The sequence below is a fragment of the Oncorhynchus kisutch genome, linkage group LG2 (assembly GCF_002021735.2).
Source record: "Oncorhynchus kisutch isolate 150728-3 linkage group LG2, Okis_V2, whole genome shotgun sequence".
NCBI classification, from domain to species: Eukaryota; Metazoa; Chordata; class Actinopteri; order Salmoniformes; family Salmonidae; genus Oncorhynchus; species Oncorhynchus kisutch.
Genome location: NC_034175.2, coordinates 58,440,603 through 58,465,557, shown reverse-complemented (window position 1 = coordinate 58,465,557; position 24,955 = coordinate 58,440,603). Strand labels below are relative to the sequence as shown.

Sequence of the window (24,955 nt, the reverse complement as noted above, 5' to 3'; positions counted from 1 at the left end):
CTCACCCCTACACACACACACACACACACACACACACACACACACACACACACACACACACACACACACACACACACACACACACACACACACACACACACACACACACACACACACACACACACACACACACACACAGACACACACAGACACACTCACACGCTGCCCTATCACCTCTACCTGCCTCAGCTTCATCTGTCCACACCTATCATCTCCTAAAGGACCTCTGCAGGAATAAGGACTATCTCCCGCTGGCTTTTCTTCCTGTTGTAGAGGAAAAGTGGCAGAATATTCTCCAGAACCGACTGTACTCTACATTAACTCTTATCAAAGACCATATAATTGAAAGGAAATTCAGAATATCACAAATGTGTTCCCCATATCTTGGAAATACCTATAACCCATTCTCAGTGATAAAAGAAAGGCTCCTTCACACATCTGCATTTCCCACCAGAGTCATTATCTCTGTAGGGATGTTCCATCAGTATTTCGGACAAGTCGACCTTTGTCTAAGACATTGAGTCCATGGAGTCAGTTTGAGTTCTGAAAAACAAACTCTTTATCTAATTAGAGACTTTCGACCACCTGGGTTACTCCCTGATTATAATACACACATGCAACACAGCTAGTTAATATGCCACAGCAGGAGGAGCTTTTAGTGTTATTAGGGGGTCTGTTATGCAAACAGATGCTACGTCAGCAGGTGGGCTCTGAGTGCACAACATACACACAAACACACACACAGGACCCCCAGGGTCCTAAAGTACTGGGTTGGCATGGAAACCAAGTGATCTGACTGGTGTGTGATTGACATCACAACCTCAAACTCAAAAACAGAGGATAAACACATTGCCTCGTAGAACAGAGCAAGGCAGCCCCGAGTCACACTTACAAACTTCACACATATCACAGAGAGGAATCAAAAAGACGCAGTGTGGGGTATGAGAGAGAGGCCTGACAGCAGACTACACTATGTCAGAGGAATTGTATGGAGTGTGCTGTCAGATGACTAGTAGAGAACCATATTATCTCATCTCAAACTTGAAACATATGCTCGCCCTAACACTAAGCAACCACAACAACTCAATTAAATTGTACACATTCAAAGTAATTGCAAATGTGTATGTAACAAAATGATGTGCCTTTGTCTCTCTTTGGTGTAGCCTGGGGGCCTGGAGGCTATAGAACCCTGACAACAGATAGACAGACTGTGGTATTATACACTGTAATGGAAAGTTGTCATTTATACAAACATTTCTGTTATTATCAACAGTAAAAAAAACTCTGAAACATTTAACTCCAGCATTCTGTAAATTATTGTGCATTATGGGAAATGTGCTGTATCTCGAAGGGTACTGTAATTCCACCCCACAGAATACAGTACCGTACTGTATGTTTGGAGTGACAAGAATATTTTGACAACTAATGGATGCATGGTTTTGTAGTTTCTAGCTCATTAACACATTTTGACAACTAATGGATGAAAGTAACTTACAAGCAGCTTGGAGTTTTGTAGTTTCTGGCTCATTAACACATTTTGAGGTGTGCCTTGTAAGATGCTATAATTGTTGCGACCTCCTATGTGGTTATAGTACCCCATTAATAAAAATGGTATAGGGGACAGATTAGAGTGGAAGTGCAAGTGATATAAAACACCAAATATTAATTAATATGCTGTAATGTGCAAACAGTTTACCAAGCAGCCAACCTGCTTCCACAAATACCTTGTAATTACAGTAAAATACTGTGAAATACAAACCCCTTCCCTCAATAAATGGCATTCATTCTTCCTTCCATTCATTAATTCATTCTGATTACGGAAGCATTTATTTTCTTTACAGTACATTACAGTACATTTTATGGTGTTGTACTGTGTGTCATTACACAGTTCTTGCTTTGATACTGTATTTAAATTACAGTAGGTGCACTGTTATATGAAATAAATACTTTTACTTGCCCCCAAGCTGCTTGTAAGTTACTTTCAAATTCCTAGTAACCCATTTACAGTGTATGTTTCAACCTCCTCAGGGCTCCCTATTGTCTGTGTGTCTGTCATCATGAAGTACAGGTGTGAAGCCTCTAATCCTCCTGATGAATCTCACCACCTGTCTGTCCCCAACAGAACGAGGGAAAGCTTTACCAACCAGGAAGGAAAGGAGTGATGAATTCCCTGGAGGGGTGGAGGTGTTTGAAACGAGAGGTATGAAATGACATCAGCTCCTTTCTCCTGTCGAAGATAAACAAAGAGATGGAAGTCAGTTAACTTTACAACACAAGGCCTCAAGCTAGGCTTCATATAAATGATCGTATAACTACATTTATTGGCCATACTAAAGTGCCTTGGAGTCCATCTTGTTTACTTGTTTATGTTCGGGTGCTGATGCTGTAGTTTGTTGATGCTTTAAATGGGCTGTGGAATTATCTGAGTAGTTAGGAAGCCTCGTCCTCCTTTTTACCATAACAGGTGTTGTGTCTATCTATCTGTATATATGTGTGTGTGTGTGTGTGTGTGTGTGTGTATGTGTGTGTGTGTGTGTGTGTGTGTGTGTGTGTGTGTGTGTGTGTGTGTGTGTGTGTGTGTGTGTGTGTGTGTGTGTGTGTGTGTGCGTGTGTGTGCATGTGTGTGTGTGTGTGCATGTGCATGTCCCTGTGCGTGTGTGTGTGTGTGTGTACTGTCTATCTGGTGGGTGGAGATGAGGACACATCTCTCATTCCCTGGCGGTGTTCTCCTCTGAGATCTCTAAAATAGACCCAGATTGTGGTTCCCCACTGTGACGGTTCTTATCATAGATACTTCCCCTCAGGCTAGACAACTGGCCCTCCACAACAACGCACCTTGTGAAACTTTTCCTCCTGCATCAGTAGAGGATTAGGCCTGTACAACAACAATAACACCCACAACAACACACCTTGTGAAACTTTTCCTCCTGCATCAGTAGAGGATTAGGCCTGTACAACAACAATAACACCCACAACAACACACCTTGTGAAACTTTTCTTCCTGCATCAGTAGAGGATTAGGCCTCTGTACAACAACAATAACACCCACAACAACGCACCTTGTGAAACTTTTCCTCCTGCATCAGTAGAGGATTAGGCCTCTGTACAACAACGGTAAAGTCCTGACAGTGAACAACTCTCAACAACACCAACATAAACAGACTCAGAGTGAGAGGAATCAACTCTGTTTCATCATCAGGGTGTCTAACTGTGGTACATCTGGTTTCCTACTGAATCTTCCTATACAGTCTACAGAACACCAATGTTTTGTTACAAACACACATGCTGAATTCATCTTCAACACTTCAGTACCAAAACATAGTGATTGTATTTCAACAAGCTAGAAACATGGCTAACCCCCTGAATGGTGCTTTAGGTCTTCTTATAGTAGCAGCATGGGTTGATCTCAGAGACAGAGATTGAAAAAGGTAGATGGTGTGTCTGTGGCATGACATCTGTTTAAAAAGCAATCAGCTCTCTCCCTCTCTCTCTCCCTCTCTCTCTGTCGACAGTCTGTGGCTTTAAATACTCTCTCATTCACACCTAATCATTCCTATTCAAAACTTCTTCCAATGAATAATCAGAAGCCTTAAGTAGGACAGGAATAAGTGCAATTATCCATCTCTATTACACGTCTCTTAGCCTAAAGTCTGTATGTGTGCGTGCGGGTGTGCATGTGAAAGACTGAAAATGTAGAGTTTCCATCAACCCCACTAACGTGTGTAGTATCAAAGACCCCCGCCGTTCATCAGAGAAGGGTGTGGTTTAATAAGGTTTCCTTTCATTTGTTGTCGACTTCATAAAATACTTACTGTCATTGTAGTAAGGCTGGCAATACAAGGTGTCTTCATACTCAACTTTTGATACTATTTACCTTGAAATAACAACTGGTGGGTTTTGAGAGTGTCTCCCCTATTTTGAGACATGGTCCGCCTGCTCTTCAGTCCGAGAGAGTCATTCAGAGAGCAGGTTCGTGTCTCCCCTATTTTGAGACATGGTCCGTCTGCTCTTCAGTCCGAGAGAAACATTCAGAGAGCAGGTTCGTGTCTCCCCTATTTTGAGACATGGTCCGCCTGCTCTTCAGTCCGAGAGAGACATTCAGAGAGCAGGTTCGTGTCTCCCCTATTTTGAGACATGGTCCGCCTGCTCTTCAGTCCGAGAGAAACATTCAGAGAGCAGGTTCGTGTCTCCCCTATTTTGAGACATGGTCCGCCTGCTCTTCAGTCCGAGAGAGACATTCAGAGAGCAGGTTCGTGTCTCCCCTATTTTGAGACATGGTCCGCCTGCTCTTCAGTCCGAGAGAGACATTCAGAGAGCAGGTTCGTGTCTCCCCTATTTTGAGACATGGTCCGCCTACTCTTCATTCCGAGAGAAACATTCAGAGAGCAGGTTCGTGTCTCCCCTATTTTGAGACATGGTCCGCCTGCTCTTCAGTCCGAGAGAGACATTCAGAGAGCAGGTTCGTGTCTCCCCTATTTTGAGACATGGTCCGCCTGCTCTTCAGTCCGAGAGAGACATTCAGAGAGCAGGTTCGTGTCTCCCTTTTCTGTACATAACAACTGTCTAAAACTGTTTAACACAACAGATTATTTAGAAATCTGGTTTACATACTGTATCCCAAAATCATTAGTGAATGTGACTATGTACAGTGCCTTCTGAAAGTCATTAGTGAATGTGACTATGTACAGTGCCTTCTGAAAGTATTTAGAAGCCTTAACTTTTTCCACATTTTGTTAGGTTACAGCCTTATTCTAAAATTGATTAAATTGTGTTTTCCCCCCCTCATTAATATACACACAATACTCCATAATGACAAAGCAAAAACATTTTTATTTATTTATGAATAATAAAAAACTGAAATAGGACGTTTACATAAGTATTTAGACTCTTTACTCAGTACTTTGTTGAAGCACAATTGGCAGGATTACAGCCTGAGTCATCTTGGGTATGACACTACAAGCTTGGCACACCTGTATTTGAGGAGATTCTCCCATTCTTCTCTGCAGATCCCCTCAAGCTCTGTCAGGTTGGATGGGGAGCGTTGCTGCACAGATATTATTAGGTTTCTCCATAGATTGTCAATCGGGTTCAAGTCCAGGCTCTGGCTGGGCCACTCAAAGACGTTCAGAGACTTGTCCCGAAGCCACACCTGCATTGAAACGTGGCTGGGTCTTTCGGCATGACAATGATCCCAAACACACCGCCCGGGCAACGAAGGAGTGGCTTCGTAAGAAGCATTTCAAGGTCCTGGAGTGGCCTAGCCAGTCTCCAGATCTCAACCCCATAGAAAATCTTTGGAGGGAGTTGAAAGTCCGTGTTGCCCAGCAACAGCCCCAAAACATCACTGCTCTAGAGGAGATCTGCATGGAGGAATGGGCCAAAATACCAGCAAAAGTGTGTGAAAACCTTGTGAAAACTTACAGAAAACGTTTGACCTCTGTCATTGCCAACAAAGGGTATAACAAAGTATTGAGATAAACTTTTGTTATTGACCAAATACTTATTTTCCACCATAATTTGCAAATAAATTCATAATAAATCCTACAATGTGATTTTCTGGATTTTTCTCCCCATTTAAGTGGGAGAACTTGCACAATTGGTGGCTGACTAAATACTTTTTTGCCCCACTGTATATATATATACTGTATACAGTATATATATATATATATATATATATATATATATATATATATATATATATATATATATATACTGCTGTTACCTCTATTAATGGCCTTACTGCTATTATCCCATGCAAACGCATTGAAAAACAGATTCACTAAATGGTACAACAGCCCCAAATAAAATCAAAAGGAACTTTGTTTTGAAGTATCAACCCTATTTTTGTTATATATTTTAACCCCGTGTTTTTGGCAGTAAACAGTCTCCATATACAGTATATACTTCCATAATTTTTTTTCAACTGGTATTGGGGGACCTTCAGTCGAGTCTTGTGAGGCTTGCGGGCATCCTCGAGCAAAACAACAGACATGTACATGTTTGTGAGAGTCTCGTCTTTCCGTAGAGGAGTCATGATAGTTTGTATAGGCATAACCGTTCAGACGGTACAGATGATTTTGTGAGAAGACCGATTTTCAGGATGTCTCATGGTCTGATAAACAACGCTCTAGCTCTGTCGCCTTTTCACCCCGGATCCAATGCAAATGAACGGATATCTCTAGCTTAAACTGCATTTTGTATTATGCTAATTGGACTTCCACGGGACATGGACATCAACTCTAGGGCGTTAATGAAATATTAATAACTGAAGGTTTATTTTCTTACTATCTTAATAAGGCTTAAATTAAAAGGGTTGCACTTGTCCTCTGTATTTATGGGTGGGTGTCACTTCACATTGAGGGTGTACGGTGCCTTCAGACAGTATTTACACCCCTTGAATTGTTGAACATTTTATTGAATTACAGCCTGAATTTAAAATATATTAAATTGAAATGTTATGTCACTGGCCTACACACAATACCCCATAATTTAAAAGTGGAGTTATGTTTTTGACATGACTTGAATCAACAAGTATTCAACCCCTATGTTATGGCAAACCTAAATAAGTTCAGGAGTACAAATGTGCTAATCAAGTCACATAATAAGATGCATGGACTCACTATGTGCAATAATAGTTTTGAACGTGATTTTTTAAAATTAATACCTCATCTCTGTACCCCACACATACATGTATCTGTAAGATCCCTCAGTCAAGCAATGAATTGAAAACCACAAAGACCAGGGATGTTTTCCAATGCCTCACAAAGAAGGGCGCCTATTGGTAGATGAAAAGCAGATATTTAATATCCCTTTGAGCATGGTGAAGTTATGAATTACACTTTGGATGGTGTATCAATACACCCAGTCACTACCAAGATAAGTGTATCTTTCCTAACTTCCGGAGAGGGCAAATCCAACACACATCATTAAGTACCACTCTTTATATATGGTGGTGGCTGCATCATGTTATGGGTATGCTTGTCATCAGCAAGGACTAGGGAGTTTTATAGGACAAAAATAAACGGAATAGAGCTTAGCACAGGCAAAATTACAGAGGAAAACATGGTTCAGTCTGCTTTCCAGCAGACACTGAGAGACAAATTCAACTTTCAACAGGCCAATAACCTAAAACACAAAGCCTAATAAAACCCTGGAGTTGCTTACCAAGACAACATTGAATGTTCCTAAGTGGCCTAGATATGGTTTTGATTTAAATCGTCTTGAAAATATATAGGAAGACTTGAAAATGGCTGTCTAGCAATGACGAACAACCAACTTGACAGAGCTTGAAGAATAAAAAATGTGCAACTATTGTACAGTACAGGTGTGCATAAATACTCACAGCTGTAATCGCTGCCAAAGGTGATTCTAACATGCATTGATTCCAACATGCAATGTGAATACTTAAGTAAATGAGATATTTCTGTATTTGCAAACACTTGTAAAAACATGTTTTCACTTTGTCATTATGGGGTTTTGTGTGTAGATGTGTGAGAGAAAAAAAATCAATTTAATCCATTTTGAATTCAGGCTGAAGACTTTCTGAAGGCATGTATCATTACTACTATCTAAAAGATATCTTGTTTTCTACCCAACCAGTGAACGTGTGACTGTAACCATCCTGTCAATGCCTGTTTGATATCTTTTACTGCAGGTAAAATCCCAGTCAACCTGAAGTGTGGGTGTCCATGTGTCCTTCTGGGGGTGCTATATGAAGTTGGTTACTCATGCACGCGTGTGTGTGTGTATTGATTTCTACAGTGTGGTGGGTGTCTCCACTGCAGACGGAGCTGTCAGTAACACAGTGAGAACAGAGAGAAAGCCTGCTGTTGCTCTCACACAAACCACTAACAGCTCAAAGCGTTATAGTTTAAATAACTTTCAGAAAACTGATCCACTAAATGATCCTCCACAGAATCACCAAGGTGCAGCTCTGTACCATCACTCAGTCATATATCCTTATGTACATATTCTTTATCCCCTTACACTATGTATAAGACAGTAGTTTTGGAATTGTTAGTTAGATTACTTGTTGGTTATTACTGCATTGTCGGAACTAGAAGCACAAGCATTTCGCTACACTCGCATTAACATCTGCTAACCATGTGTATGTGACAAATCAAATTTGATTTGATTTGATTTGGATGGTTATTCTCCTTGGATAAACATGGAAGAAGGTGTGTAATCATGGAGTCTGAAACAAAGCAGTTCATTAAAAAGCATCAGGGCTATGAGAGGAAATAATAAACAAAGGAAACAGTAGAAGACTTAAATAAATGGTGTTCTCTAATTACAGTATGACAGCCCTGACTTTATCTACTACTGCTGATCCAGCCAGCTCGTCTACTGCAGCTTGAGTAGAAAGCCGAAGAGACTCATTCACACTGTTTGTACTTATAATAAATGTTGGTTGAAGTGCAACATTTCATATTTTACATAACTTCTGGTGTGAAAGGTTTTGAATCCAGATTTCATTCTCTTTGATTCTCTAACATTATTGAATGTAATTGTATAAGCAGCTGATGGAAAGGTAATTCTGGGAGCTGTCAGTCAGCAAGAGCCATGAGTTGAGGGCTATGATGGATTCAGCCTGTTAGGGAGAGCACCACAATCGAGATGAATAATTCTCCTTCGCAAAATCAAACATTTCTCTCTCCATTCTCTCACATAATTCTGTTAGCTCGCACCTCGGTGAGACATCAAACCCTAGCTGGTGAGAATAGCAAATTAGCTTTGTGTTAGTGGAGGAGGAGATGGGAGGAGACATAGGGAGGAGGGCTGTTAGAGTTACACAGTGCAACACAGTGGGAAGGAAACATTTGAGGGATTTGGACATTTTAGTGACAAATAGGACTTGTTTAGTGACAGCAGCGTAAATATTTTTCAGTAACGTCCCAGGCTGAGTGTTCTGTCTGCTGGAGCTGACTGTCCTGCAGAAGGCCCATGGCTGACTCATGAGAGACCATGGTTAGAGCCAAACAGAGATGATCATAGTATGAAGTAAACTATGTTATCAGAATCAGATGGCCTTAAAGAAGGTCAGTGTGAAGATGAGCCGCCATGTCACCTCAACTCTTAAAGACAAGCAAACCAAAAGTGGTTCTGTGAAAGTTCCCAAAACATTCACCTGATGTTGCAAGAATATTCCCAGAACGTTGCTCTCACATGTTGTTTTATTTCAACCTTTTTAACCTTTATTTAACTAGGCAAGTCAGTTAAGATCAAATTCTTATTTCCAATGACAGCCTAACCGGCCAAACCCTAACCCAGACGATGCTGGGCCAATTGTGCACTGCCCTATGGGACTCCCAATCACGGCGGATTGTGATACAGCCTGGAATCAAACCAGGGTCTGTAGTGACGCCTCTAGCACTGAGATGCAATGCCTTAGAACCCTGCGCCACTCAGGAGCCCAACATTTGTTGCAGCAGTATGTTCTACAAACATTACTGCTACATTGTGTTATTACATTACCTGGAAACCTAAAGAGAATGTTTGGGGAATGTTCTGTGGGGGTTGTTACACATGTCGTGCACAATATTTGTTGTGAATATGAAGAGAACATTCCAGGGATATTTTGTTTTTTTTAATTATGAACAATTATTTTTTTTATCAAAAACATTATTTTAATGTTATTGGTATGTTCTAATCATAATGTTAGATAAAACCCTAACTAGAACTTCATGGGAATCTTAGCTAAATTTCTGGGCATATCATAAGAAGTTTTATCAGATTTGACTGTTATTGATAAATAAGCAAATCCATGTGCTAATGTTGACTTATTGTTGACTTATACAGTACACTAGAGGTGTTCACAGGAACATGATAACAAAAAAATAGTTAACAGAGTTTCTCTTGCAGCATGTTTCATCAAATGTACCTCCCTCCCTTATTCACCATCAGTTTTGTCTCGTTCCTTTCAAAAGGGGCAGGCAGGGAGAGATTACATTTCAAGCATAAATAAATATTGTAAAAAGGTCACCTCTCCATCTGTTATTTGTGCAACCTCGAAAAGTAATTACATCCTGGATGATGTATGCCACGCAGCGCGGTTTAGCTGTGTAGCTATGTCTTAACAACAGGTACGGTAAACAATGGTAAACAAAGCATACACAAACGCAGCGCACACACAAACACACTCTTTCACACGCACATACACGTACAGACACTTTTGAAAAACAAACAAGTTAAGGATGTACAACCTTTAAAAAATGTGTTTGTTGGCATTGCTTCTTGAGAACACGTAATATAACAGAAGTAGTTCTGCCATTAGACTGCATGGCCTCTCATTGTGTACATTAATGCATGCATTATGAATGATATAATTGGACATGTCTACCCTATGGCACTGTGTTGTGTGCTTGGCTTTACTTTGAGAATCCAACAGAAAGAGGTCAGACAAGAAATCCGGCACAAAACAACATATACTGTTATAATAATACTCCTAATAATAATAATACTTAGAGAACTCAACAGAAAGAGGTCAGACAAGACAGGCACACGAGAGGACTGTGGTTAGTGTGACCGCAGAGGGTCCTGAACTCCATACCATATGGACATCTACAGTACCCTCTGAACTCACTGCAGTCACAGGGCTGTCCACACTGTGAGTTGTCTCTCTTTCTCAGTTCTGTTACATTCTCTTAACCATCTGTGCCTGGGCCCCTTTGACAAATACCACTGCAGGGAGGCAGGCAGGTAGGCAGCAAGGCTATCGCCTACAGATGGGATGGGACTGCAGGTAGGCAGGCAGGTAGGCAGCAAGGCTATCGCCTATAGATGGGATGGGGCTGCAGGGAGGCAGGCAGGTAGGCAGGCAGGTAGACAGCAAGGCTATCGCCTACAGATGGGATGAGACTGCAGGTAGGCAGGCAGGTAGGCAGCAAGGCTATCGCCTACAGATGGGATGGGGCTGCAGGTAGGCAGGCAGGTAGGCAGCAAGGCTATCGCCTACAGATGGGATGGGGCTGCAGATAGGCAGGCAGGTAGGCAGCAAGGCTATCGCCTACAGATGGGATGGGGCTGCAGGGAGGCAGGCAGGTAGGCAGGCAGGTAGACAGCAAGGCTATCGCCTACAGATGGGATGAGACTGCAGGTAGGCAGGCAGGTAGGCAGCAAGGCTATCGCCTACAGATGGGATGGGGCTGCAGGTAGGCAGGCAGGTAGGCAGCAAGGCTATCGCCTACAGATGGGATGGGGCTGCAGGTAGGCAGGCAGGTAGGCAGCAAGGCTATCGCCTACAGATGGGATGGGGCTGCAGGTAGGCAGGCAGGCACCATAAACAGAGTTGTTTCCACCCTGGGCAGCAGTCTAATTACCTGCTAGTAGCCCCTGTCATTAAGGTTTACTGTGTTGGTCTTGACTGGAGTGAATCAACTATTATAAACATTAAAACAACTCAATGTGATGGCACACACTATGATACACACACTCTTTCTCTCTCTCTCTCTCTCTCTCTCTCTCTCTCTCTCTCTCTCTCCTCAAACACACACACACAGCAGATAGTAACTCTGTAGACGGATCAGATTTCTACATTAGTGAGGAGATGCAGTTATGTTCCTCTCAGACAGACTCAAAAGCAGCCTGAGCCTCAATTACCCTGTCTGAGAGGGCTGATCAAATGTAAACAGCTCCAGTCAAACACATTACACACAGACAGATACACACAGATATAGTTAGATTCTCACTGTCTGTCTACAGTGCTCAAATCACTGATGTGTTACTGTAAATAATAATTGCTCTCTCTTAAATTCCTACTGTCGAAGACACCCTACTGTTCAGAATACACTTAGCTAACCCAATTATTTTAGTACATCCCTTACTTCAAGTATACTGTCCAAACTACCTATTTTCATATTCATATTAATAAGTGGTGGTCTGTAATGACACTAGTTTGCAGGCAGTGAGTGTATTAGTTGGTGAGCTCCATGTTTAATGTACAGAAGATGCGGATTCCATCGTCCAGGGAGAACTAGCAGGGACTGTAGTGTAGCCGCACTGCAGAGCTCTCAACCAGGCAATAGACACAGCCTCGCCCCCCTCCTCTCCTCTCTCTCTCTGCTTGTCAGCCCTGGATTGTGTTTTGATGTTTCCTCAGACCTACGTTTGAGCTCCATTCAATGGCAGCCACAACACACATTTGTCAATTCATATGCATCAGGGCACTTTTTCCCTCCCTCTCTCTCCACCCCCCCCCCCCTCTCTCCTAGTGCTCTCTGCCTGTGTAGCTTTAACTGTAACATCTCTCTAGTATGAGGTTATGAGTGGCTGCTACCCCCCCTGCTGTGTGATGTGTCACATCTGATTACCATTATTTATAAAACTCACTCAGGCTCCATGGACGACACACACACAGACACACACACATGTCCGCCCGGCCCTGCCCTCAGCCCTCAGTGCTACAGTCAATATTTGCACGCAATCCTGAGTTGTTGAGAGTTTCCATGGTGGCGAGAGCCTCCATTACATGAAATATTCAGGGCGCGGGAAGCCTCCCGGGTTTTTACTCCTATTTGATGATATGCCATGATTCTTTCATGAGCGATGACGGTCCTGTTGAATTACAGTCAGCTAGGCCACGAGTGATAGTCACGGAATCCACGCTCTCCTCACCCCAACCCAAGGAGGGAGGCTCTCTGACCCTCTCTCTATTTCTCTCTCACCCTCACTCTTTAACCCTATTTATCTCTCTCTCCCTCTCTATTTTTCTCTGTCTCTCTAGCTCTTTCTCTCATTTCCCCTTTCTCTCCATCTCCTCAAGTCAGTTACTGAACATAGAGTGACAGTTGCAGATAAAAAACCTTATGTAGAAACACAACAGCATTAAAGAGCACAACCTCTGTAAGATTCCATGACTCTGAGTCTATATAACATCAGAGGTCAGGGCTCCGGTCCAGTAAGATTTTCCTCCTAGTTTAGTTGAATAAGTTGCGTACTTTTGGGCTGGAACAAAAGCCTGCACACCCAATTGTATTTAGAGACCCCTGACTAAGGCAATCCCCAATCCCGTTCTATTCATTGCCTTGATATAATCTGATGGTTCTGATCCCTATAATTGTTGAGAAAAACCTACCTTTCTTATACAGTATTTGAACACTGACTTTTCCCACATTTTGTTGTGCTACATTCTGAATGATAAAATTGATACGATTAATATTTTGTCGTCACTGGCCAACACACAATACTGCATAATGTCAAAGCGGAATTATGTTTATAAAAATGTAAATAAATATTCAACCCTTTTGTTATGGCAAGCCCAAATAAGTTCAGGAGTAAAAATGTGCTTAACAGGTCACATAATGAGTTGCATGGACTCACTATGTGTTCAACAATAGTGTTTAACATGATTTTCTAATGACTACCTCATCGCTGTACCCCACACATATAATTCATTACCTGTAAGGTCCCTCAGTCGAGCAGTGAATTTCAAACACAGATTCAACCACAAAGACCAGGGTAGTTTTCCAATGCCTCGCAAAGAGGGCACCTATTGGTAGATGTGTTTAAAAAAGCTACAGGCGTCCTTCCTAACTCAGTTGAGAGAGAGATTAAAACACTCAGGGATTTCACCATGAGGCCAATGGTGACTTTAAAACAGTTACAGAGTTTAATGGCTGTGATGAGAGAAAACTGAGGAACGATCAACAACATTGTAGTTACGCCACAATACTAACCAGAAAGACTTACAGCTGTAAACGTTGCCAAAGGTGATTCTACAAAGTATTGACTCAGGGGTGTGAATACTTATGTAAATTAGATATTTCTTTATTTCATTTTCAATTCATTTCTAAAAACATGTTTTCACTTTGTCATTATGGGGTTTTGTGTGTAGATGTGTGAGAGAAAAAACCCGATTTAATCTATTTTGAATTCAGGCTGAATACTTTCTGAAGGCATGTATCATTACTACTATCTAAAATATATTTTGTTTTCTACCCAACCAGTGAACGTGTGACTGTAACCATCCTATCAATCTATTTATCCATGTTCAATTCAGGCTGTAACACAACGTGGACTAAGTCAAGGGTTATGAATACTTTCTGAAGGCACTGTAGCAATCTTGGTTCAGATCTGGTTTACTAAATTTAAGTGGAAAAGATTCCAAAAATAAAGGATAAAATCTAATTGGTGGTGAATCACAGTGAGGGATGATACATGGTTTATATGGCACTAGTGAGGACTTGTGTGGATACAGACAGTCACGCTATTATGGGGCATGGCATTATCATTTCATAACTCTGATGATGGAATTAGTCACACTGCTCTCCGTCTCACAGTACCCATACAGACAATGTCCATAGTTCCAAGCTACAAGTATTACTGTGACATCCATACATCAAGCTGCCAAGGGTTCAATGTGTCAGAGTTGAGTCAAAATACACAGTCACTTCCAAACATTAGACTGCCACATGAGCAGTGTTTGTCTATTGTAACTATTATATCTGTCCCTATACATCATTCAGTCGTGCAGCGAAGACAGAAGAAAGCTAAGTTAAGTTTCAGGGACTGTTGTGACAGTTGTTGTGTAGGTTCCACTGGGCCTATGGCTGCTTTAGACCAGTCAAGGTCATTCCAACCGCCTGTCTCTGGTCCACTGCTTCACATGATTGTCTCCTGATGCAGCCTGTTTGCTCACTCCTATATGTCTTTTCACACCTCTGTCTGTCCCTAGAGAGGGCAGGATTAGCAGGATGAGCAGGGACAGAGCAGTGGTTCTGACAGCTGAATACTGGGTTTCCAAACACACTCCTGCTGATCGTCTGTGTGGCCCAGCGTGAGACGACACGATTGGCCAGAGCTCTGGCAATGCTGAATGACTGGCATGTGCAGGTGTGTGTATGTTGTTCGCTGGAGGAGAATGTACACACACACACCATCGAATGGATATACACACAGGAACAAGTGCAGACACTCAGACACAAACACACACACACACACACACAATGCCGGTGATGAGAGATAGGTAGGAGTCAGCAGCCAAGTAAGAGAGGAAGAAGGGAAAGGAGGAATGCTCCAAAACTGCCATAATGACTTCCTCTGCCTAATGAGCATGTTAATTGATTTGCTCAGCTCCGTTCGGTGTGTGTGCATGTGCGTAAGTTCATGTATGCATGAGTGGGGTGTGTTTGTGTGTGTGTTTATGTGCACGCTTGTGCGTGCGGGGACGTGTGTGCACATTTGAGTGTCATGGGTGGGAACAAAAACAGAGAAAGGAAAGTTTGACAACTGCAGTAAAGACATAGGCCACAGATACTGTAGCACATTGTTTCTGGAGAGTTGCACATAACCTTTCAACTGTGTAGATTATAGGTAGGAATGCTATTGAGTTTAGTTATGCTGCATCCTCTCATCAGTTATCTAGCACAGGGCCATGGAACACACAGATTGCTCTTCTCTATTATAATAATTATAGAGAAACGCCTTAGGCTTACCAACTGGCTATCCAGCCAAGATATCTATGTGTGATCTATTCTGGGACTTGAAAGTGTGCTGAATTGCTGCAGCTGTAGGTATGTGCGTTGGTTTGTGCACCCGTGGGAAAGGCTGTGTGTATTTGTACGAGTGAGTGAGTTTATCCGTGTGTGAGTATCTGTCTATCCATTGGTGGCAGGTCGCTGGTTTGAATCCCCGAGCCGGCAAGGTGGAACAATCTGTCGTTCTCCTCTTCATCTAGGCAGTTAACCCCCAACAACAGCTGCTCCCCCTGCACCTCTCTGATTCAGAGGGGTTGGGTTTGTATTGTTGTATTTGATCCCCATTAGCTGTTGCCAAGGCAGCAGCTACTCTTCCTGGGGTCCAAACACATTAAGACACTTATAATACACATAAAGCAAAAGATAATATAACACTGTCACACCACCACATATCCACAACACAAAATGTATGATACCACTATACAACAATATTACAATGTATGTGTTTAGAGTGCGTGTGCTAGCGCTTGTGTGCGTATGCATATATATGTACCCGTGTGTGTCTCTCACAGTCCCTGCTGTTTCATAAGGTGTATTTTCATCTGTTTTTAAATCTGAATCTACTGCTTGCATCAGTTACCAGATGTGGATAGAGTCCCACGTAGTCATGGCTCTATGTACTGTAGTCTTTTCTGGACTGGGGATTGTGACGAGACCTCTGGTGGCATGTCTTGTGGGGTAGGCATGGGAGTCTGAGTAGTTTAAACAGACAGCTCACTACATTCAGCTTGTCAACACTTCCTACAAAAACAAGTAGTGATGAAGTCAATCTCTCCTCCACTTTGAGCCTTGAGAGATTGACATGCGGAAGACACATTTCAGTTGAATGCATTCAGTTGTTCAACTGACTAGACATCCCCATTCAAATGTAAGAATACATTGCAAACCATGTTTCCTAGCTCCAGACCACAAGTACCAAACAGGATGGTTTTCAGTGTGACATTTTAATAAGCAGGCTATGCAGCCTCTTGATCTTGCATAGGGGATGGTGTGTGCATGTGCACGTTTGTGTGCATTCGTGTGTATATATGGGTGCGTGCATGCTTGTGTGTCTGTATGAGTGACTGTCTCACACACACAGAGGTTTCAAACTGTCAGCACACTGAACACCGTACTTTTCCCTGCTCTCTCCCATGAAAAGCCTCAATTATCATGTCTGCTGAGAGAGTAGTAACATGGGAGAAAATAGCTCCAAAATAATTATTGACTTTTCAGTGTACAGGGGGGAGTGTTGAGGAGCAGGAAGAGCGACACAGAGAGCCCACGCAGAGGAAGACAATCTGTCAGCTGAGTGAAACTATTATTTAACACCTGACCTCATAATCTCTCTAAACTGTGTGTTCTAGGAGGGGGACAGAAGAGTGCCGCCGGAGGTTGTGACACACTCTGAATACTGACATGGGTGAAGGTCATTACGACCAAAACGTCACCAGCCTTTAACAAAACATCCAACTGTTTTTCTATGAAGATACAGTTGCCCTTTATCTGCAGTAGTATCTTCCTACTGCAGCAGGACGTCTTTATAAGTTGTTTGAGATCAGAAGGGGTGACAGAAGACAGCAACATGTAAAACAGCTAAAAAAAAACGTTCATTGACAAGAGACATTTTGGAGACAATTTTAGACCAGCTGATATATAAAAAATACATTCTGTCTGACACTGCATTTAAATCTGGGTGATGCCCTGCTGAAATGTGAAATCGTTTTCTGGTTGCTGATCAAAGGAAAGAAAACAGTATGAATCTCTACAGTTATGTGTAATAAATGTAATCCTAATCATCTCTAAATGAGACACAATTTGAGGATCCAAATCCAGATTAGATACACACTTTGAAGAGAGAATTTATAATCTGGCAGAGAAAGCTCTAAACCTTTGTTGTACAAAGGCTCAGTATAATGAACCATGCTACCACTATTTATGTTTCGGTTTTTAGTAAAGAAAGATTTGGTCTAATGGTTTCTATGTTGATTTATCTCAGCCTGTCCAACGTGCACCCTCTCATTATGCAATTCCAGTACATATCTGCAATAATAAGAAACATGAGGGATCAGAAATTGTATCAATATAACACTTACATGAGAAGCCACTTCAGGTGTTACCTCCTTGTTCTGTGTCCCGCTTTTCAGTGTTGAGGAGAGGCCAAAACTTTACAATAAATGATTAATCAGACTGCAGCACTCGACCAGCTATTTGTGAGGCTCCGCCTACAAGCACACGCGCACTGACAGATTGTACCCAGTCATTGTTTGTGGCCCTGAAACTGATCCCATTAATTTAATAGTGATGGACGTTGCCTCTGTCAATATGGATATTGGGATCTCAGCCTGCCCTGTAGACACTCTGAGGGTTAACTAAGAGACAGGAGTAGTGTTGTTGCAATTCCCCTGCATAAAAAGTAGACATGAAGTTTGGTAATAGCCATCTAACTGCATTCATATATTGACCAAAAGTTTAACGAAACTGAAACCAACTATTATTTCTATTTCTGAATGATGATCAGCTCCTCAAATAAAAGCTTCAGTGTTTTAATTCCCACTGTGGTTAGAATGTCCTTTCCAGCGTGGTCAGATAGAGACAGACCACTGCTGTGGCACTGCTGGTTGCATGAGGCCATCAGTACAGACATATCTAGCAGCACGGTGCTCCCTCCCTCTCTGTCTCATGCTGTTTAGGACCGTGATGGATGGCTCCTTTAATACACCATTTAATCCAGCCATCAGCCAATTACTAATGGAATTTTGGGGGGAAACTGTCAAGTGGCTGAATTCCACATTGGATTGGTGCTGCCTCGAATTAAAGGATCTGTCATCAAAATGAAACAGACATTTAGCCAGGCACATATTTTATACCTCACACTGTGCTTTATCGCTGAGCATAATCAAGCCTGTCACTTATGTGAATTTTAATATGACGTTTATTTAATTGCACACACAATTTCTTTATTTACTGTATCATGTATTTCTGTGTTTGACAAGCACTGATTGGACGCCATTCAGCTGACGCAACAAATGATTTCCTTTTCCTTGAGAGGACAATAGAATTAGCACTGGAGAGCTTTGTGAGAAGACTCGTCCCCAGATAATACAAGTAAGGAATCCTTTGTGAAACTCACAGACTCCGTAATTAAGTGTGTATGCTTCCTGTACAGTCAATGGTTTATTAACACACTGCTTGTACATCAGCACGGTATTGTTCATATGTTCTCCTCTCCTCTCGTATGAATATAGGACCAGACAGAATCGTCAGAGAAGCTTCATCATCATATGATACATTCAATCTATGACAATGATATAATTATTCAACTCAGGTTGTTTGGAAGGTATTTATGATTTCATATAAATAGGTTTGAAACTCTTGGGAGGTGGGGAGAGTGAGATAACGAGATCGAGAAAGGAGGGAACAATACTAAATGGCTGAATGAGTGTTACACATAAAGTTTATGAGAAGCCATGTGCTGCCAGCCCCTCTATTCCCTCGCTTTAATAAGGGTTTCCATCTGCTTGACCACCGGCTCTGTCTCTCTCCCTCTCCAACTCCCTCTATCTCCCTCTTTCTCTTTCTCGCTCCCTACCTCACCCCTCCCTGAGCGAAGGTTTAACTGCCAGGATTCCAGCCATCCAGCCTCTCAGGCCTGATGATGAGCTGTTCCCTATTTGTTCTGGTCATTCTTCTCTGTATCGCTACGGGGAAGATTAGAAACATGGATCATTAGGTAACACTGGGAGGTGGGCCCATGGAGGGGAAGGGTGTGTGTATACTCGGAGGTGAATTTAAGGAGAGAAGAGTTTATGTGTGTATGTGTCTTAAGTGTGTGTGCATACTTGGATTTGAACTGTAGGAGAGGTGTGTGTGTGTGAGTGTGTGAGTGTGTGTGTGTGTGTGTGTGTGTGTGTGTGTGTGTGTGTGTGTGTGTGTGTGTGTGTGTGTGTGTGTGTGTGTGTGTGTGTGTGTGTGTGTGTGTGTGTGTGTGTGTGTGTGTGTGTGTGTGTGTGTGAGTGTGTGTGTGTGTGTGTGTGTGTGTGTGTGTGTGTGTGTGTGTGTGTGTGTGTGTGTGTGTGTGTGTGTGTGTGTGTGTGTGTGTGTGCGTGCGTGTGACCATGCCAAAAAAAGGTGTTTAATTGTCACCTAGCCAATAATACGGTAACACCTTTCAAAATAAAAATGTTCTAAAGTTTCTGAAAAATATAGAAAGTGAATGCAGTACATTATGTTTAGTTAGATGGGAATGCTGGCAGTGTTTAAAGAGTTGGCTTTAAAAACACATTGACTGGAAACTTGTCAGCATTATAGATTTAGTTACCTTTCATAAACGTGTCTCTCACAGGTGTGGACACGTGGAAAAACACACAACCTGCACGGCAATGTGAAAACACACACACACACACACAGCTGTGGTCTGTAGTGCTCTTTCTCTGCTTCCACCTGCAGGTCCTGTAGTCTGTAATAAACAGCTATATGAAGCAATGCCATTTAAATCAACGTCTAGAATTGACTTAGCCAACAAATTGCAATACACTTTAGACTGAAAATTGCAACTTTGAAGTGGTGCAATCATGGTTTATTTTTCACTGATTTGTTTCCTGTTTGTGTAATAAAGTCTGAAATTGTTCAATGTGGCTTTAGCCTTGAGGGACTGTAGCATACTCTACTGTCTGTTACACCTAATCAGAAGACTTTACAGTACTATACAGATGTAGGATCTTAATTTGATCACCATGTTGCAGGATATCTTTCCTGCATTGCATTGAATATTAAAACTGGTAGTTTATTAGAATTTTTAAAAAGCTTCTGAAGTTTGTTATCCCACTTTGAAACTTGATTTTCCCTTACAAAAAATGTATCAACCCCTACAAAAATGTCCATTAATTGTAATCCACATAATAATTCACATTTACTGTTGCTGCAGAATTATTTTCTTGCTGTAGCAAACTGGCTCAAATTAAGATCCTACATCTGTAACGTACATTAGAGTACTTCTCATCTGACCCTGATTTGGCTTGCAAGCTGGGTAGATTTATAATTAATATAAGTTTATTTTCTGTTTCATACAGTACATATTGTTTCATTGTAGGAGTCCAGGCATACATCTTTCTGCTCATTATAAAGACCTTGGTCATTGTGTAACCTCTGAAACTTGTCAGCTGTCAGTTGTGCTGATCTGGGCTTGTTCCTGTACTATCTACAGATCAGTCTGGCTTGGCAGAAAGTGTTCTGGATCACACATACACATGCACACACCCCCACACAAATGCATACATGCACGTATGTGCGAACACACACACAGACTGTTCTCTCTCTCTAAAGCAGGGGAGATCCATGGATCACAGTTAGCTTCCCCTGCTACAGTCACACCTCATTCCCTCCTATTACAGCAGAGCACAGCAGCTCTCTACAGACTCTTAAAGGATGGGACTTTTTCTCAACTCAACCATTTTTTTTATTTCAATTTGTTCATTGTATTTTTATCATTCTGAACCATCACATCCTGCAGGGTAGCCTAGTGGTAAGAGTGTTGGGCTATTAACTGAAAGGTTACAAGTTCAAATCCCAAGCTGACAAGGTATAAATCTGTTGTTTTGCCCCTGAACAGGCAGTTAACCCACTGTTCCTAGGCATCATTGAAAGTAAGAATTTGTTCTTAACTGACTTCCTTAGTTAAATAAATGGGGGAAAAAATATATTTTACCATTTTCTCCACAATGTCAATCTTGTCTCATCGCTGCAACTTCCAGAAAGGCTCAGGAGAAGGTCGAGTCTTGCGTTCTCCGAAGCATGACCCACCAAACCACACTTCTTAACACCTGCCTGCTTAACCTAGAAGCAAGCTGCACCACTGTGTCGGAGGAAAAACATCCAACGGACAAATGAAGTCAGCCAAATGATTTGTGTGGCGATTGGATAAGCTAGCATTGTGCTGTCACGCCACTTCCTTGATAGCTGTCGTCCTGGACCTACAAATGCCTTGACCTTTATCGATCAATTGTATTGGTGGAGCTTTGCATAGTACATTCTGTTGTTGTAATGTGGGCTTAATCCCAAGTCCTCAGCTGAATGCCTGAATGCCTTTGAGCTGAGTGGTTTTGACTGATATTGTTTCTGGTTGGCTTAGAGTTGACTGATTCTGACTGATGTCCCTTGGACTGATTGACTGGCATCATGTCAGGAGGGAGTGTTGCTTTGTTTAACCCCGCAAGGTGAGGTGCAGTTTGGTTACTCACTCCATGATGGGATGAAGACCTTCTGTACTCCTGGCTGACATTGTTGTTGGCCAGGATGACACTACTGCTTCAAAGATCCACTGGGTAGAAGTTGCACAGATCTTGGATCATCTACCAAGATGCCTAACATTAACCATTCGGGGGAAAACACAGGTCTAGGTGCAATTTACATCAGATTCCATGTTTTCCAAATGAACTATTTCAATTATAAACTTGAATTCAGCTTTACAGTACATTTACTGTAGGCCTACATGAAAGTAACATAATAATGTGAAAATGAATGCCCTGCCTGACCTTCAAAATGTATTTTCTAAATATAAAAAAGGTATAGGCCTAGGTAAGCATAGCTAATCTCGTTTAAAATGGAGGCAAATATATGAATTTGCAATTTACGCTATGCATCACATTATGTTACATTTCCTCCCACACAGATAATTTGCAATCCAAATCTACCTGGAATATAGGTAACAACACTGGTATTCAATAACCTGCAGAAATATTGATGTCCAGCTGGAAGAGGCACACACATACACGAACACGCACACACATATACTTTGCTGGCTGCCATGCACACTGCCGTTGTGTTGTCAGCTAACACCCTCTAGCGCCGGGCGCCCTGCACAGATGCGCTCTGTCTCGCCGTTCTGTAGCTGTACTCTGTCGTAAACGGGAGTTGTACAGTTCTCTGCTGCAGCAGTCAGTCCAGGCTTGCATCCAACCGGCTACAGCGGCACTACGCTCGCTCAGACCAACCAAACAACTGATACCGCGCCACTTGGAGTTTGGAACTGTATGTCACGAGTCGCATCCTGGCGTCTTCCATTTCCCGCGTGAAGGAATCACGAATACACTTAGCTGAAACCAGGGGGAAATAAAATAACGCACCCGAGGAGGAACGTTTGATTAGATTTGTTGTCAAAACAGTGAAATACAGGAAAGTCCGATACGGAGCGCAACGAATTTTGTCTTTGAGCATCGCTCTAGAAATGCGTTCGCTGCAGGTAAATGTCGTCTTGATGTTTGTTTTTGCCGCGGTGTGAACTTCACCAACCTTCCTAAGCTCTCCGCCGGATCATGCGATGGATCTCCTCCAGTAGCCTACATCTGTCTGTCAGCTCTCTCCAGCGGGGACTGGATGTGAGGAGGGTCCGAGGAGAGGAGAGACACCCACGACTCCACTTGGGATCTAAAGGCGCTGTGTGACCAGGTTTCTTCTCTTGGATAGTCTCCTGCTCGGCGCGGTGCTGGGCAGCCTGTGGATGGTACAGAAATGACTCTAGGAGAAAAACTCTGCTTCGTTTTCCTATTTTTTCGGATTTTCTTCACTCCTACCAGCCACGGCAATCAAGGTGAGAGATTTTATCTGCGCATGACTTTGGAGAAGAGTTTAATATTAGCCTAAATTAGTTATTAGTTATATGTATTTTGGGGGGGTAAAGGCTGCTGATATGTGCTTTAATTCACACTTGTGGCACATGTTTCCTCCCGCGCCTAAATGTAGCCATAATAGGCTACAATTAACCAATGATTGCATTGACCAATATATAGGCCGGAACCTACAGATAGGTCATGTAACATGTTACAGTAGGCACCACCAATAACAATAGTCAGGAGCTCTAGGCTACGACATTCATATTCCAACCAGCACGTTTGCTTTCCAAATGACTGGCAGTCTGCGTTTTTAATTTCTTGAAAATAGCACGCAGTTTGATTTTGCATAATGTGAATTTATGGCTATTAAATAGTTTATCATGTGTGGAAAAAATAGGCCTACTGGAAGGATAACAACCTACGGGTAAATAACGCACGGAGCCCTTTCCCGCGCTACGAACGCTGTGAACGCTGGAAAGTGAGAAGTTGACAACCCGGGGGTGGCAAATCAATTAGGCTAAGGTTACCTATCTACATCCTTCAATGACTACAACCGTCCATTACGTTTTACATAAGGTTTACAAATGGACAAAATACTTACAGTATCCAATCAAAAACACAAAACATCCAATTTTTTTAACGCAGTGGCTGGATTGAATTATGTAAAGACTGAGGTTAAACGTTTTAAATTGTATTTATTTAAGGCCATACTATACCTTCAAACTATACAGACAGAATCCTTGATCCAGGCAGATTGATGCTCTCAGGTGAATTGAGCCCGTAGCAGGCTTTTGGATCCCATTGCTGTTCCATTCTGCTACATTGACCTGATGCATGACTGCAAACCACATAAGAATCACACCAGATAATAAAATCACTCTTATGTTTCCTTTAGAGTTTCATCTGTTTTCTTTCTCTATTGTATCGTCTTTGTCTCTCTGCCACCACATTTGGTTAAAGAAGCTCAGGTGTGTGTGTGTGTGTGTGTGTGTGTGCGTACGCGCTATCACTCAGGTTTAAAATAGTTAAATTGATTCTACAGGGACACAGAGGGATGTGGCCCCTAGGTTATATTTGATTGTTCTCTCAGTTCAATAAAAGTGATACTACTCCCTCTTCTGATACTACTCCCTCTTCTCCCAGGCAGATGCTACATAACAGCAAAGTGTGTCTTTGTGCTGCCTTCAAAGATTGAATGATGATTGAGTTGATGAGTAGCGTGTCAGCTTTCCAATCAGCCCTATGGTGTCTTTCACATTGACTTCAGAGGTGCCTCTGAGGTTTTGTTTTAGGCTGCTTCCAGCTTCTGTCCGTGGTTCTGAAACTGTTTCTCTGCACTGTGTGTGTGTGTGTGTGTGTGTGTGTGTGTGTGTGTGTGTGTGTGTGTGTGTGTGTGTGTGTGTGTGTGTGTGTGTGTGTGTGTGTGTGAACCTATGTGTGGCATCCAGATGATGTGTATTTCTCACCTGTTGTTGTTGGATTTAGAGGCCTTACCACATGTCACAATTCATCAGAAAACAACTCTAGAATTATGTTTTATCTCTGCCAGACAAACAGCTCTTTGCTTTTAAAACCCATGTGTCAAATGTTGTATATTGCTTTGAACCGGGTGAAGGTGAGCGTTGTAGGTTGGGGATTTCACAGGCACAATTGGGCCTGATGTGAGCTGAGAGGAGAACAATGAAAACCAATCAGTCTCATCCTCCCTGGCTGGGAGACGCTGAATGCAGCATGTCAGACAATCCCTCACACCAACACCAGTGTTCTGCAGGGACGCAAAGAGTTATTAACTAAGCCCTACTACACAAACACTGCCACGTTTCAGCTTTCTCTACAGTACTCACTGTTATTCTTATTTCTGTGGGAGTTTTGTTGGAGCTGCATTGTTTTTTT

The 24,955-nt window shown here is 42.2% G+C and overlaps 1 protein-coding gene across 1 annotated transcript in view; it reads left to right on the top strand.

The window, feature by feature from the left end:
• Positions 1-22,298: 22,298 nt before the first annotated feature.
• Positions 22,299-24,955, top strand: part of LOC109904675 (ephrin type-A receptor 6-like) — a 247,547-nt gene continuing 244,890 nt past the window's right edge. Inside the window, exon 1 of the mRNA XM_031798682.1 lies at positions 22,299-23,040. Coding sequence (XP_031654542.1) covers positions 22,962-23,040 — 79 coding nt within the window. The 5' untranslated portion in view covers positions 22,299-22,961. The remainder of the gene's footprint in view (positions 23,041-24,955) is intronic.